The sequence below is a fragment of the Pelmatolapia mariae genome, linkage group LG16_19, assembly GCF_036321145.2.
Source record: "Pelmatolapia mariae isolate MD_Pm_ZW linkage group LG16_19, Pm_UMD_F_2, whole genome shotgun sequence".
Lineage (NCBI taxonomy): Eukaryota > Metazoa > Chordata > Actinopteri > Cichliformes > Cichlidae > Pelmatolapia > Pelmatolapia mariae.
In genome coordinates this window covers 48,502,654-48,517,006 of record NC_086241.1, presented here as the reverse complement: position 1 = coordinate 48,517,006, position 14,353 = coordinate 48,502,654, and the positions used below count along the sequence as shown (strand labels likewise).

The 14,353-nt window shown below is 40.2% G+C and overlaps 1 protein-coding gene and 1 long non-coding RNA gene across 7 annotated transcripts in view; one reads left to right on the top strand and one right to left on the bottom strand.

Annotated features, from left to right (window-relative positions):
* The first annotated feature begins 76 nt into the window (after positions 1–76).
* LOC134646114 (uncharacterized) lies at positions 77–4,362 on the top strand. Its single transcript, XR_010096617.1, has 2 exons — positions 77–495; positions 2,338–4,362. It is a non-coding gene; the product is annotated as an uncharacterized LOC134646114 (long non-coding RNA).
* A 2,138-nt stretch (positions 4,363–6,500) lies between these two features.
* LOC134644332 (regulator of G-protein signaling 6-like) overlaps positions 6,501–14,353 on the bottom strand; it is a 43,193-nt gene continuing 35,340 nt past the window's right edge. For 3 of the 6 annotated variants that reach the window (XR_010096481.1, XR_010096483.1, XR_010096482.2), the window contains exons 11-17: positions 13,519–13,620; positions 13,214–13,386; positions 12,775–12,900; positions 12,365–12,551; positions 11,687–11,776; positions 8,975–9,938; positions 8,617–8,676 (exon numbers count right to left, since the gene is read on the bottom strand). Coding sequence is in view for 3 of the 6 variants with exons in the window: in XM_063497297.1 (XP_063353367.1) it covers positions 8,626–8,676; positions 8,975–9,034; positions 11,687–11,776; positions 12,365–12,551; positions 12,775–12,900; positions 13,214–13,386; positions 13,519–13,620 (789 nt within the window). In the remaining 3 variants the exon portion in view is untranslated. Of the gene's footprint in view, positions 8,677–8,974; positions 9,939–11,686; positions 11,777–12,364; positions 12,552–12,774; positions 12,901–13,213; positions 13,387–13,518; positions 13,621–14,353 lie in introns of all 6 variants that reach the window. The other 3 variants (XM_063497298.1, XM_063497297.1, XM_063497299.1) reach the window with 3 other exon arrangements.

Genomic DNA, 14,353 nt, shown 5'->3' with positions numbered 1-14,353 from the left:
TATATATATATATATATATATATATATATATATATATATATATATATATATATATATATATATATATATGTGACATTTAAGGTTACAAAGGACTGTCAGTGTTTCCTGACAAGTGACTCCGTGCAAAACGGAAGATGTTTTTGGAGTGTGGCTTTTTTGTTTTTTGTTTTTTCTTCCCTCACTGGAGCAGAAGGGTTATGAACAAAAACACTGGAGAAATTGGAAAATTGCAGACAAGACTTTTTGTTTTTTAAGTGAATGATAAGTTTGGTAGATGATTGAATGTCATTGCAGACCCATACTTGCATTGCAGAACTACTGGATATTTTTGAATCAGTAGTCGGTGTGACTATGAAGACCTCTTCTTCTGCTCTAACTCTGAATTAAACGTATGAAAATGAAGGAACCAATGAAAGGAGTGCCACAGGCCACTGGAAATGTTTGGATGAAGAAACCTTTATAGTCTTTACACAAGGGGGACAAATCAAATCAAAGGTAAGCGTTTGTGGTACCTTGTCAGAGAACAAGTAGATTACAAGACAAGAATAGATGGTATGCAAATGATTGTTACTAGTTTAAATCTGATTTAGACAAACTGCATTTTTGCATATTGTACTGGACAATAAAACTAATTAAGGGTCATGCACGAGCATTTTGTAGTCCAACATTGGTCTAGTTTTCAGACATGCTTGCAACACGGCACAGTGGAGCACCACTTGTGGCCCAGACTGGAATCTCCCAACAAATCACAGATGTACTGCTGTGACATTTGATGCATCCATTCATGATGCTTAGAAGTTGAATCCTAATAACTTTGGTGCCTTGAGTAGTAGTAGTAGTAGCACAATGAGTTCACATTTGTGTGTTTAGTAACTATCTGAAGAAATATTTGATGAACTGCCAGGAAATTTGTCTGGTAATATAGAGTTTTAATTACCTCATATTTTGAGTTTGTCCAAAAACTTGCTTTATGCAAAATAAATGGCATTCCCATCATGTTGTACCAGAGCTGATGGTGCAAATATACTACTTATGTTTCTTTGACATGCAGTGATATTTAAAAGGGAAATTATGCTGATGACTATCGGAAATCGTAAAACCACAATTGCTAAGAAACTGGGACACTCTGAAATATGAAAATAAAAATGGATTGAAATGATTTGCAAATCTCATAAAGCCCTGTTTTCAGAAAGGTCAGAGCTGCAGGCAGCACCTGGACGCTTTGACTAACATGCCATGCCGTTGTAATAGATTCTGTATGTGGCTTAGCATTGTCTTGCTGAAAAAAGCAAGCTCTTCCCTGAAAACATGTTGTTTGAATGGGAGTATATGTTGCTCTAAAACTTTTATATGTCATTGCTAATGTTTTTCCAGATGTGTTACATAGGCACTAATGCAGCCCCATACCATCAGAGCAGCAGGGTTTTGAACACCGTGCTCTGTAGATGAGAGGAGGCGGCATCTATGTTTTCCAAAATGAAATTCAAATTTCTGTTCATCTGAACACTAAACAGTTGATTTCTATATGTGTTTCTGAGCTTGTGCAGTGGTTTCCATGACAGAGTCATGCCTGTCTGAGTGCCTGAAGGTTACAGGCATCCAATACTGAAATCTTGGAGGATATCTACAGATTATCAGAATGTTTTGATAATATTAAATATTACAGATGATGAAATGCTTTATCTTCACTTGTAGATCATTTTTTGCAGAGTGGTGAACTTCTGCTCACCTTTACTTCTGAGGAACTCTGCCTCTCTAACATGCTCTTTTTATGCCCAATCATGTTACTGACCTGTTGCCATTGAATCTAATTGGTTGCCGTTTCTTTATACTACCAATTATTTTTCCAGCCTTTTGTTGCTTCCATCTCAACTTTTTTTGATTTTCAAAATGAGCAAATAATTTTCTTGAAAGAGTAACATGTCCCATGTTTTGTGTGTTCTATTGTAAATAAAATATAGGTTTATGAGATTTGCAAATAATTGCATTCTGTTTTTATTTACATTTGGTCTCAACTTTTTAGAATTGGGGTTGTAATTTTTGAAGGTTTTCTGTAGACTTCACCTTATTAACGTATAGCAAAAAAAAAAAAAATGTTATGATTTGGGTACCTCCATAACTAAGATTTGATGTTTCTTTTTTATTATAGATATCCACTATCAATTATTATGGCCGTGACAATTTTGTTGTAGAAATCTGATGTTTTGACAGCCCTGCTCCTGTTGTATTTGTGCTAAGCTAGTTTAAACTCGAAAAGCTGCTAGCATGGCTGCAGATCTTAACTCTTGCTCAGACATATTATGCGTGAGGCTTACTGTTATTGTCTGTGTTACATAGGAGCACTCAGCACATTGGCATGTGGCCCAGGGCTGGGGGGTGACCAGTGAAGAAGAGGATTTTAACCCTCAAAAACTAATGAGCCTTCATGTCCCTCCTGATTTGGGCCTGAAATAACTGACTGAAACGGATGAATAGGCATCCATCACTTCTCCCAGCCATGTGGCTTAATTGAAGCAACTGCTCCCTTGACAGTATATATCGACCCCTTGTGAACATTTGAAATGTGAGTATCCGGCTTCATTTTATCCTTTCTGCACTGTGCTGGAGCTCCTCTCAGAACTATGGGAACACTAAAGGCCAGGCCTTTGGACTGTTTGTGCCCAACGGGTGCATTTGGGGCCCCTGCGGCCCAGCCTGCCCACTCCTGCTCTGCGACTGTGTGTCTGCTGTGTGATCCGATGTGACACTAAGACGTCATTATCCTCATCACTGTGCCAGCCTGCCGCTCTGCACTGGAAATCAGCTCTGACAGCCATGACCCTCCAACCTGATTGGACCAGTGACCCTCTGACCTGCAGCCATAGAGATGGTGCTCAAACTCACCACTATTACATGCAGACCTCTGGACTACTGTAATAATACCCCGGTGTGGACACAGGTTTTCTGCTTCTGGCCCTCAGCCTGTTTTTGCTCCCTTTTTCCTCTGCCTCTCTGATCTCAAATGGATGATTTAGCTCACTTTTTTTGTTGCGTATTTTCTCTGTTGTATAATATTTCTACGTTTTAAAGTTTGATGGTATGACTTCTTGCGTTTGCTCAGACTGTATTGATACCTCTGTCCTGATCAGGTGCATAATAGCCACAACTACTCAGGCATCTTTTCACTTCATCTGCTGTTGATTGTTCAGCCACTCAGCCCTGATTTTATGTGATTGTTCTCAGTTGGCAGAGTACCACGCGTGGATCCCGACTCCCAGTAGGGCCTGGGAATACTGCAGTCTCATGCTATAGGAAAACATTGCAATAATAAGCTTCAGCTCTGTCTCTTCTATGCTCGTTCTACCTGCTGTCACGCATGGCATGCAAAAACTCTACAGTCTACAGAGATCGTGACACAGTGAGATTCATCTTGGATTTGCATTTGGAATTATCATTACTAGAGTGACATTACTCCGCTGGGATACAGCTATTTACTAAGAAGTGACGAGTGTAAATCCAAGTTACTTGTGACATTTCCATTGAGTGCTTTAGAGGGCCTAATTGCTTTATGACATTTAGAAGGAGCTTGAAGTACTGTATCCAAAAGCTTTTTTAGGTCCGCTGGTTGCACATGCTGTCTGAGAGGTCTGTTTTCTTCCATGTGATTATTCAGTATCGCTGCAATGTAATAACAGCTGCTCCGTTTTTGAAGCTAACCATTAATCTTAGATGTGTCTGTTATGACTTGCGTAAGTGCTTGTACATTCAAACCATCTTTCTTCACTTCCCTCAGGGACCCTCCACACACAGCAGTTTATCTCCACTGGACAAGGAATGCATCTGAGACATGTCGGTTGTCTTGTTTTCCTCAGTTACGTGTTGTTTCCACAGTTAAAAAAAGAAAAACTGAAAAAAAGTGGGTCATCGTGTCATTTATCTTCCTAAGTCAGTCATGCCAGTAAGTTGAAGCATGTGTCATCACTCATAATCTGCTAAGTGTTACCTACCGTATACATGAACGGGCCAAGTGCGGTGCAGTTCTGAACAAAAGGCGAAGCTCCCGAGTGCAAAAGTTAGCGATGTCTCCGTAATTTAACGTGTCACCAATCATTGAATAGCCTGTATACCTCGTCAAAGACACAGCAATAGGCCCTGGTACTCTCTTGTCAAGCCTGCAAAGGAGGGTGGAGAGGGAGGATCGGGGTGGGAACAGAGCCAAGAGGAGATGAAATGGACATGACCGTTTTTGGGGTTTTGTTTGTTTATTTTTAATTTTTGTTTGGGTTTTTTTTTCATCTTCTGCTGTAAATAGTCAAAAAAGAGAGAATGAAGTCTTTGTTAAACTATTTTTATTGTTCTGAAAAAATAAACAAAAAAGGAATATTTTTGCGTGATGCTGTTTTTCTGCAAAAGGGAGATGGGTCATTCTGATAAGCACAAGATTCCTAGACTGGATCGATAAGCTGGAGTGACTCAGAATCTGTGAGCAGACAGAGCGAGAGGAAAAACATCTCTTGAGTGTGTGAGAGCAGAGGCAGTGCTGGACTCTGTATAAGACAAAGATAACAAAAGTAGATCTCGCTCACAGAGATCTTATTGATCAGTAGGTGCTGCTTGATAAATAACAAGTGAGTCTGAAGAAATGGGATGAGTAACAGAGTCTGCTGACAGGAATGTTTACTGGTGGCAAAAACATCATTTGAATGTTAACTGCAGGTACACAGAGGAGATAATCGATTCCAATAAATGCACCAGGCAGTAAAACAGCATTTTAGGCAGCAGGTAGGAATAAGATCACAATACGAGAAACGTCAATAATATATATTTTTTTAAAAGCCAGAACTCTGTAAAATGTCGGGATTGCAGCACATGTTGCTCCAAAACATACTACTTTCTTGTGTCGTGCATGCTAATGCCATCTGAACTGTGCTGAAACCAAGCTAGGTTTCTCCTCTGCGTGTACAGAAAGCACAGTTCAGATGGGACGATGCAATGCCATCTGATTATCAGCAGCTTCATTTTTCAGCATGACAATGATCCCAAACACTGCCAATCCAGTAGCAGCATACTAACAGAGAAAAACTCACAATGGATCGCTATCAGTCATTCATTTTTAGTCATGAATAATTTTCATTTGTTGCTGATCCTCCATATACTTTCTGCACTGAATGTCCAGATGTAGTATTTAGTGCTCTGTTTTGCCAATTTTTCTAGCATAATGAACCACATGATCACAGTATTTAGATTAACAGGCTCCGGGATGTAGTCGGTTTATCAGGTGGGCCTCTAGAATGGTTTGCCTTCTAACTTTCTGGCAAAACATTCAATGTTTTTGCAAACCAGTCTCCAAGAGCCTGCTGTGCGGGGTACCACAGGGCTCAGTCTTGGGACCTATTCTCTTATTTTGTCCCTAGGCCAAATAATCAGGCAATTTTCTGATGTGTGATAAACTGTTTTAGTAGTATTAACCAGAGTCTCTCTGAAAACTACTTGTAGGTGAACTCTGATATAAAAAAAAAAGAAAAGAAACCCTATTTATTCCCCGAGAGAACCAAATAACTGAAATCAAGCAATACCTTGGTCTATTGCCCTCTTCTGTCAAACCAAACCTCAGAAACCTTGGCATCATTTGTGGATTAATCAGAAACTGGTTTGTTTTTTTTTCAAGATGAGAAATGTTTCTAAACTTTGAACTTTGGTGTCAAAAGCTGATTTAGAGATGATTATTCATGCCTCTTTTCGTCTCGTCTTGATTATCGTAACAGTCTTCTTTATGTGTTTGAATAAGAAGGATCTTGATCGTCTCCAGTTGGTACAGAATGCTGCTGCTACACGAAAGAAACAGCACTCCAGTTTTAATCTCTTTACGTTGGCTACTGGTGTGACCTTCTAGAACCTACACCTCTTCTCACAGTCTGAGATCTTCCAGTCAACAGCTGTTAATGGCCCCATGAACTAATTTTAGGACCAGAGGGGATAAATAAAGTTTATTATTATTATTTTTATTATTACACAACACCACTTAAACTAACTGTTATGCTTAAAAAATACCAATGCAGTGTCTCTTTAAAAGCCTGTTTCAGATTCCTTTAGCTAGTAATTCAATTCAGTGATGTCAAGATGATGAATTGGACTGACCCTGTTCCCTCTGATGTTATAAAGTTAGGTCCATATTTCCATTTTGGACCTAATGGTGTGTTTTTTTTTCATGATTTTGTTTCCTTACACCCCTACAGTGCAATGGGGAGTGCGTATAAAAACAATCCCTAAACAGTTAATGTAACACTTTTGTTACACCTTTTAAAATCTGCACTTCAACCTCATCTTGACTGTTTGACTTAAAAAGCCACGCTGGTGTATATAAAGGCAAAACTACAAAAAAAAGTGTAATTATCGAAAAACGTATGGCTCTAACTGTTTTGACTTGTCATATCTACGGCATGAAAACTGCTTCTCTAAATCTCCGCCAGAATCTTTTATGCTTTATGGCTCAAGGCAGTAAAAACACCCAGACAGCAGCACAAAGCAGACAGGTCCATAGTATTTATTATTTGGTACCCATGAATAGACAGCAGGTGCTTGAGTGTTTCAGAGTGCCAGTAGTTATCTTGCTGATTGCGAAACTAAAAGCACAAAATGCCCTGAATATGTTACATGCATAGTAATGTGCCCATATCATAATAAAGTGTGCTTTTGGTTAATGAAATTTAGCCAATTTACATTTACAATGCACTCGATACATAGTGTCATTGTGTCTTGTGCTGAGGATAACATTTGGTACATCGACTCGAGTTAAGCATATCTCTCTACCTTATACTCAACGAGGTTACTGGTTTATGTTAACAATAATTACTAATATGACCTGTACAGTGCATTGCAACGACTCTAATACAAAAGAATAGATGATTGACTCATTCAGCAGCGTAGTTTATCTCTATAGCAGTCACTGGCCTCATGGGGGAGCTGTGAGACCATAATCTCCTCAGTCCAAGCACTTTCTGTATGTAGAAGGAGTCCGAAGCCACAGTGGAGCAGAGAGGCCTTTTATCTTCGGTGTGCGTCGTCTATCGAGGGTCAAATATTGTTCCCAGTTGCAGTTCGGGGCTTAGATGTTGATTCGCTGAGGAGTGTTGCTCCGGTGCAGGGCTGGTCCCTGTCTGTGTGCCCTCTTTGGAGAATCCAACCATCCTTCCCTAAATTAGCACTCCATAATAGTCCAGCATGCAAATATTTCTTTTTTTCCCCCATAGTCATTAAAACACGACAGATAATTCGTGGAGACAACAAAAAAAAAATGTTTGTTTTTTAAATGATCAGGTAACATTTTGTGATTAAAAAAATATTCATGCAGTTAAAAAAAAAGCAACAAACTATAAATGATCCTATATTGAGTAGCAGGCCTTGTAATGTCTCCAAGATGGGAGATCAACTTGTTCTGATATCATGATGTGAAGACAGCACAGTTCAGTCATTTAACACTCTGGTTTCTGGTCCTGTGGTTTAGCCACCACTAGATGGACCCATGGCACTGGATACTTTAAATACTACAGTAGAAGCCTAAAAAGCACGGAGATGCTATTTGGCCTGTGACTGTGTACGTATGGCTGTGACTAAACGGCGCTGCACACCACAACTGTTTGCACAGCCACGTTTTTGAACCTCTCAAAGCAAGTGAATAATTTGCCAGCCAGAAGAAATTCATCATCGCCACGAGTCTCATTACAGAGCAGTGTTGTAGAAATGAAACATTAATTCTCAACACAGACGTTTGGATGAAGCACGCCACGGTGCAGTGTGAATGCTACATTAAGCCCTTATGTCAAATTTTGGAATGTAATGAAGCATGAAAAGTTATACCTCTAAAAATCCATTTTGTAGATGCCTCTCAGCGTGGAGAATACAGGCTTTGTACTGCGTCTTTTCACAGTGCTAAAGCTGTGCTTGCTGTTTAACTGACACGTGCTTCACTTAGGACACAAATATAATAGAAAGATATAAAAAGAGGTTGGATATTTCTAAAAACAAAACAAAAAAAAACTGGACAGGCTTTATTTATTGCTGGCTGCTTTGTGAGTACAGAGGCAAATGTAAAACAGATTTGTGTCTGTGCTGATGTGCCTCTTAGACTTTGTATTTATGTCCGAGTTAGGATTGGCTGCAGCTATTTTTGGATCCCGAAATCATAAGATGATAGTCATCACTGCAAACGTTGTGGCGAGTTACACGTAGTTCTATCAAAGAATATTTAGCAGATGTTCTTTTCGTTTCTAAGGAACGCTTAATATAAAACAACCTGAAAACAATAAACTGATCAGCTTCATCGAGACTCACAACCAGTTTGCCGCCTAAGTGATGAAGAGCCCTGCACTGCATTTGCTTGTACTGTACGCTGCATGCCGTGCTGTGTGTTGGCTGAGGTTTCCCCTTGTCGACATTGTCTCATCATCAGTGTTTCAATTTGGGGTGTTCACCCCAGCAAGCCCAGTGCTGCAATACCAATATGGCAGCAGTCCTCGGAGCAGTGTCTGAGAGCCTCCACAGCAGCCCTGTCCAGCCCAGCTCCACTGTCTGTGCCCGTGCCCCGGCCCCTGTGCGGCAGCCACCCACCCGACAGGGTCTGGCTGTGGCCCTGCAGCACAGGCTGTGTCAGGATGACTGCATCAGGCCTGTCAGGCGTTTTCCCGTCAATGACTTGCCCTAGAAGGTAGATTAAAACGAAAACTCGTTACCAGTCTGAGATTCCGACAGCAAAAAGTAACACAGAGAATCTCTACCAGCAATGTGGTTTGATCAAAAAGTGTTAGGTTGTGACCATTCAAAGTGACTAGGGTGTTAACTTATTGACATAAACACACACACACACACATACGTCCTATTAAAGGTTTAAAAAATCCACAACAGAGTGTAACATGGTTATAACTGCAAAAAAGCCACTGATAGTGAGCCAGCCAGTGTGGTTTGTGATATGAACAGCCCCCAGCTCCACATGACTTACCACACTGCGGGTGAACTTCTCCAAGGAGGTGCGGCGGCCCTGTTCAGTGTCTGCTGGCTGCTGTTTTGGAGGGGGGGAAGCAGGGTGAGTGTTTGGGTCAGGTATGGGTGTTGACGAGGGGGTTGGAAGTGATGTTGTTAGTGAGGGAAAAAAGGGGGGCCAAGCATTGCAAAATTAAAAAAAAATTTAAAAAATGAGGTCCAAAGGAGAGTGCAAGGGGTTGCATTTATTATTTTTAGGGAATGAAGTGGGATCAGTGACAGGCCAGCACAAGGAGCAGTGTCCAAAGGGGGAAAGGGCAGAAAGGCTAGCATGAACAGAGAAGCTGTGATTTGCTGAAAAGCTCTGCATTACAGTTAAACAGCTAAATGAGTGTCTATTTTAGCTACATGAGATTTAAAGGTTACACTGAAGGAGACAGACAAAAGTAGCATAGAATTTTTATATAACACGGTAATACTTGTGCTCTGTAAGTTTCTTTTTCAGGCTGGCTGTTGTTCCTCTTTTACACAGCGGTTTGTCTGTGTTTGGCATATGATCTCATGTTTTTTTCAAGACTGTTCCGTTGACATTTTAAATAATTTAGCAGTTTCCTTGCACCTGCATTTTGGGCACAGTGGTTGTGCCTTTTTGGGGCTCTGCTTGTAGCCTTACGGTGCTTTGAAGACCTTATTAAGAGCTGTGAAATGCTGCTACGTGACATTAAATGACCCACTTTATTTCAACGCGATCCAAATACTTCAGTAAGTCCCAAACCTTGAGTTGCTTGTTTGAATATGTTTGTTTCCCATGTATATATTCTTCTTCTTCTTCTTCTTCTTTTTTTAAAACAGTCTGAATCTTTTGCAATTCTTTTGTTACTGCAAAACAATAAAAAAAAAAAGAAAATGCATATTTCCTTTTGTTTTTCTCCTAGTGCTTTTGGAAGGGAGCTGCATACTGGACTAGTATACGTGTGCATGTGCTAGCAAGATAGCAGAAAGGACAGCATTTACATTGAGGAAGTATTTACATTTTTTTGTCATTTTATGGGTGAAAAGGACAAGAAGAACATCATAATGTAAATTCTGCCTGATTATAAGTTTTTTAGAGGTTTTGTGTGGAAGCATAAAAGAATCCTATCAAGTAACATTTTTAATAGAAACTACAGTAACAAAACATCATGTTTAAAAGTGCAATATCACCCAACACTACTGACTAGTGGTGGAAGAAGATCATTACATCCAACAATACCACAATGTGCAAAAGACTTTGTTACCTAAAGTCGTGAAAAAACGAAAGTACACACTCAATTCTAAAGTTTTACATATCAGGGCATAATAAAAATTATCAGCTGGTCCTTGACAGGTTGTAAAATGATTAAATATACACCAGACGAACAGTTACACATGAAATATTATACTGTGTCATTATTTAGTTTACAAAAATGAACATTTGTCTCCAGAATACTCTGATATACGAAGGAGTTTAGGGTCGACTGTAAGTCTTGTTGCTGCAGAACAAGCTCACATCATCATCCCTCCACCACCGTGCCTGACAGTTGGTGTGAGGTATTTGTGCTGATGTGGTGTGTTTGGCTTGGCCAAGCACGGTGCTGAGCGTTAGGGGCATAAATCTCCACTTCGGCCTTTTCTGTCAAAAGGAGATTGTTCCGGACGTTTTGCAATTTGTTCAGATGCAACTTTGCAAACTTATGCCACGCTGCCATGTTCTTTTTAAAGAGTATAGGCTTTCTCCTGGCAAATCTTTGAAACAAGCCGTACTTGTTCAGTCTCATTCTGATTGTATGCCATGAACCTGAACATTTAGATGTAAGCACGTTTTTTGTTTTTTTTGTTTTTTGAGATTTCTCAGAGCATTGCAAAGGTGAATCTACTCCTGGGAAGATTCCCAGCTGTCACGAATGCTTTCACCGTGTGAATAATCTTCCTCACTGTATTATGATGAAATCCAAATTGTTTGGAAATGACCTTACAGCCATTCCCAGATTGATGAGCAGCAAGAATTGTTTCTCTAAGGTCGCTGTTGATGCCTTTCTTCCTTGGCATTGCGTTAATACATTCTTTAACATCCCAGACCTGGAAACTGACAAAATACTTGCAGATTGGCGAGTTAGTCGAGTATATTTGATTAGCAGAACCTGGCTGCTACTTACCCTCTAAATTCCGATGGAAGCAGAAAGCGTTCGCTTAGTTTTTCACTCACTGCTTCAACATTTTGGCTTAATTTTGTTTAAAAAAAAATAATGGCACAGTGTAATATATCATGTGTTGTTAATTATCTGAAGTTGTATTCGTCTAATTCTAAAACCTGGTAAAGGCCAGATGACATATTTTTATTATATTTCAAACCTTGACAGTGTAGTGTATCAATATACAGATATAATACCAATAAGGATCAATGATTTGTAGTTAGCACTAATGTTGCATAATATGATATTGCATCATTATTTAAAGATGATTATGTGTTTTTATTAATATAAAATGAAGCAAAAAACCTGAAATGTAAACGTAGTAATTTACATTCCATTTACCTTGCAGCATATAATATAGACACAATATCTACTTTTTGATTGATATACATATAGTGATTATAAACCTGGCATGTTTATTAAATGATAGAAAAAAATCAAACCAATATGAGGAACGCAAAAAGAGTGATTGCATCATGTTAAATGCGGAGGCGAAATCATGGTCAGCGAGTGCAGCTCACCTTCTTTCTGGCCAACAGGAGGTCTTGGTAGATGTTGGATCGCAAAAAGCGTGCATAGCTGTCACTTTTCATTAGCTTGAATATGTGCTCCTGCAAGATATAGAAAGCCACATAAGCGCGTGTTGGTCTGTGAGTGATAAAGGAGAAAGTGTGGTAAAGAAAATAAAATAAAATAAAGAGAGGCCTGATTATGGTACTGCAATGCATGCAAGAGGTGATGCAAACCGAGAGTACTGACATGAGCAACAAAGTCCTGCAAGACAGAGCTGAGTAATGTCCTGCCAATGAGAGGCGTTGCACGTCACACATCACTGACGCACTTTGAATGCAGAGGAATCCACGGTGAACCGACTCAACCACCTATTCATGGAATTAGTCGGCTCATTAGCTCCCCGCACAAACACACTGTCATTCCTCCCTTCTCCTCTTTCTTTTTATTCATCCTTGTCCTCTCATTCATTCCGTTGTGTAACATGAGTATGGAGAGTTTAGCGGGTTAGAGGGAAAGCAAATGAGTTTGTGCGTTGTCACTGGGGATACAGTGGAAAGTAAATTTGAGGTGAACTCAAAATAGATCTGGGCGAAGAAGAGTGCCAAGATAAATCAAACGCATCATCAAAAGTGAGCACGTAAAGCCATGTGAGTCCATCTGTGAAGTGTAAACAGCAGCCCCCCCACCTGAGCGTCCTCGTAGCTGTATCGTCCGGGGTCTTTGAGGTTCTGGCTGGTGCGCTCATAGCTGTGAGAGTCCAAGTTGATGGAGCTTGGAGCTCCTTCAGCCAGAAACTCCTGCCAGATCTCCTGCGCCCTGGAGGGAACTTCGTGGAGTGGCCGTCGCTTAAAATCCTGCACTGCCAACCAGAACCTACAACAGTGTCATACACAGTCAATAACAACTTCCAGAAGATGTGTTTACAGTGTCAATTTTACATTTTCTTCTTTCACTCTTATCACACATGCCTTGTTTTCTTTAGCCACTAAAAAGCATAGCTCTGCATTGTATAGCAGCAGCATCATGCTACTGCAACATACCAGACTGCAAAGAAACATATAAACCTTTACAGAAGTCAAATAATAGAGATTCTTACCGCAGGTTTTCTGAGCTGAATTCTGATTCCAGGAACTTTAGGAACTGGTCTCGACCTGCTGGGTCCTTTAGCGCCTCCTCCAGGGAGAAGCCCCATTTCTTCACACGCTGCTGGGTGGGTTCGCGGCTGCTCACATTGAAACACATCCGAAAAAAATAGAATAAGATGGGATAGAATAGAATAGAAGGTCTGGTCACTTGGCCTACAGAGAGTCACGACCAGCAAGTCAGGACAGAGTGAACCTTTGGGAATGCCAGTGTTAGTGTTCATGTAAGATGAGATCCAAACAGACAGATTCCAGCTAATTCAGGATAGCAACAGTTCATTAGCACTGAGACCTCTACACTCCACCTGACCTTAGTGTGGGTTTAAAGCATTATTAGTTCCTGGCACTCTCTCAGGTCACATCCCAACATGCCTTCCCCGTTTCAAGCCTCACCTTGCCTCCAAGTCCCAGAAGGTAGTGTCGTCACTGATCCAGGGGTTCGAAGGCTCTACGGCTGAAACAAAGGGGTCATATTCCATGAACTGCTCGGTGTAGGTCATGAGACTGTCGGCCACTTTGGAAACTTTCATACAGTGTCTGTCCAGCTGGATGTTCAAGAAGGTAATCTGTGGGAGAGGGAGGAGGAGTAATGAGGAGGCTAAATAAGGGAACGGCTCATCGGTCTACGTCCCCAACCGCGGCGGCTATGTTATGATGGATGAGTGAGGCAGGCTGACGGTAACAACGCCCTGGCTCACCTCCTTCTGAACATCCTCTTTGGTGGTCTTCCTAATCGGCTGGGAGCCGATGTGGACAGGACTTGGCTGGCTCTGGCCGTCATCTGGTACCCCGTAGACCGACTAGAGTGGGCGAGTGGAGACACACGTGGGACACGGTTTTAATTTGCTGCCGCTGCCATGTTGTTAACCCCATTTTGATGTATGTCTGGTAATTGTTTTGGGAGCAGGACTCAGTATTATGTCGGGGAATATGGGATCTAAAGTGTCGAAGAGGACATTTTCACAGCTGCACACAAAGACCACTTAGTAAGCTTTGAAAAAAACCCAAAAGGAAATATTTTTAGATTTGTTTTAATAGAAATAATAAAAAATTGCTTTTTTTTTTTTGCTTTTTTTTTCTTAGAAGTTTTTTATTAGGAGACCGATGCTGATAACAATATGTGGTGAATTAAAAATCTGATCAGCCGATAGGTTTTTTTTTTTTTTTGAACACACAAAAGATGAGCAAATTTCTCTAACTCAGTTATTTATGAGTCCTTCATAAGATGATACTCCGATCAGCTGATTCTCGTGATTGTAATATTCCAAACAAGCAAAATTAACACTCATACAATTGATCAAAGGGTATTTTTCTCGTCTCTTCTTTATACTTTTTAATTTTAACTTATCAGCTGTTATAAATGTCAATACCAACATTCAATCAAACGCACTGATATATCGGTCAGTGTTGGCTACTCGCTGATATTGGAATATATATATATATATATATATATATATATATATATATATATATATATAAGTATGACTAAGCAGCAAAGTTAATAAAAAACCTTACATTTAAAAATGAACGTGT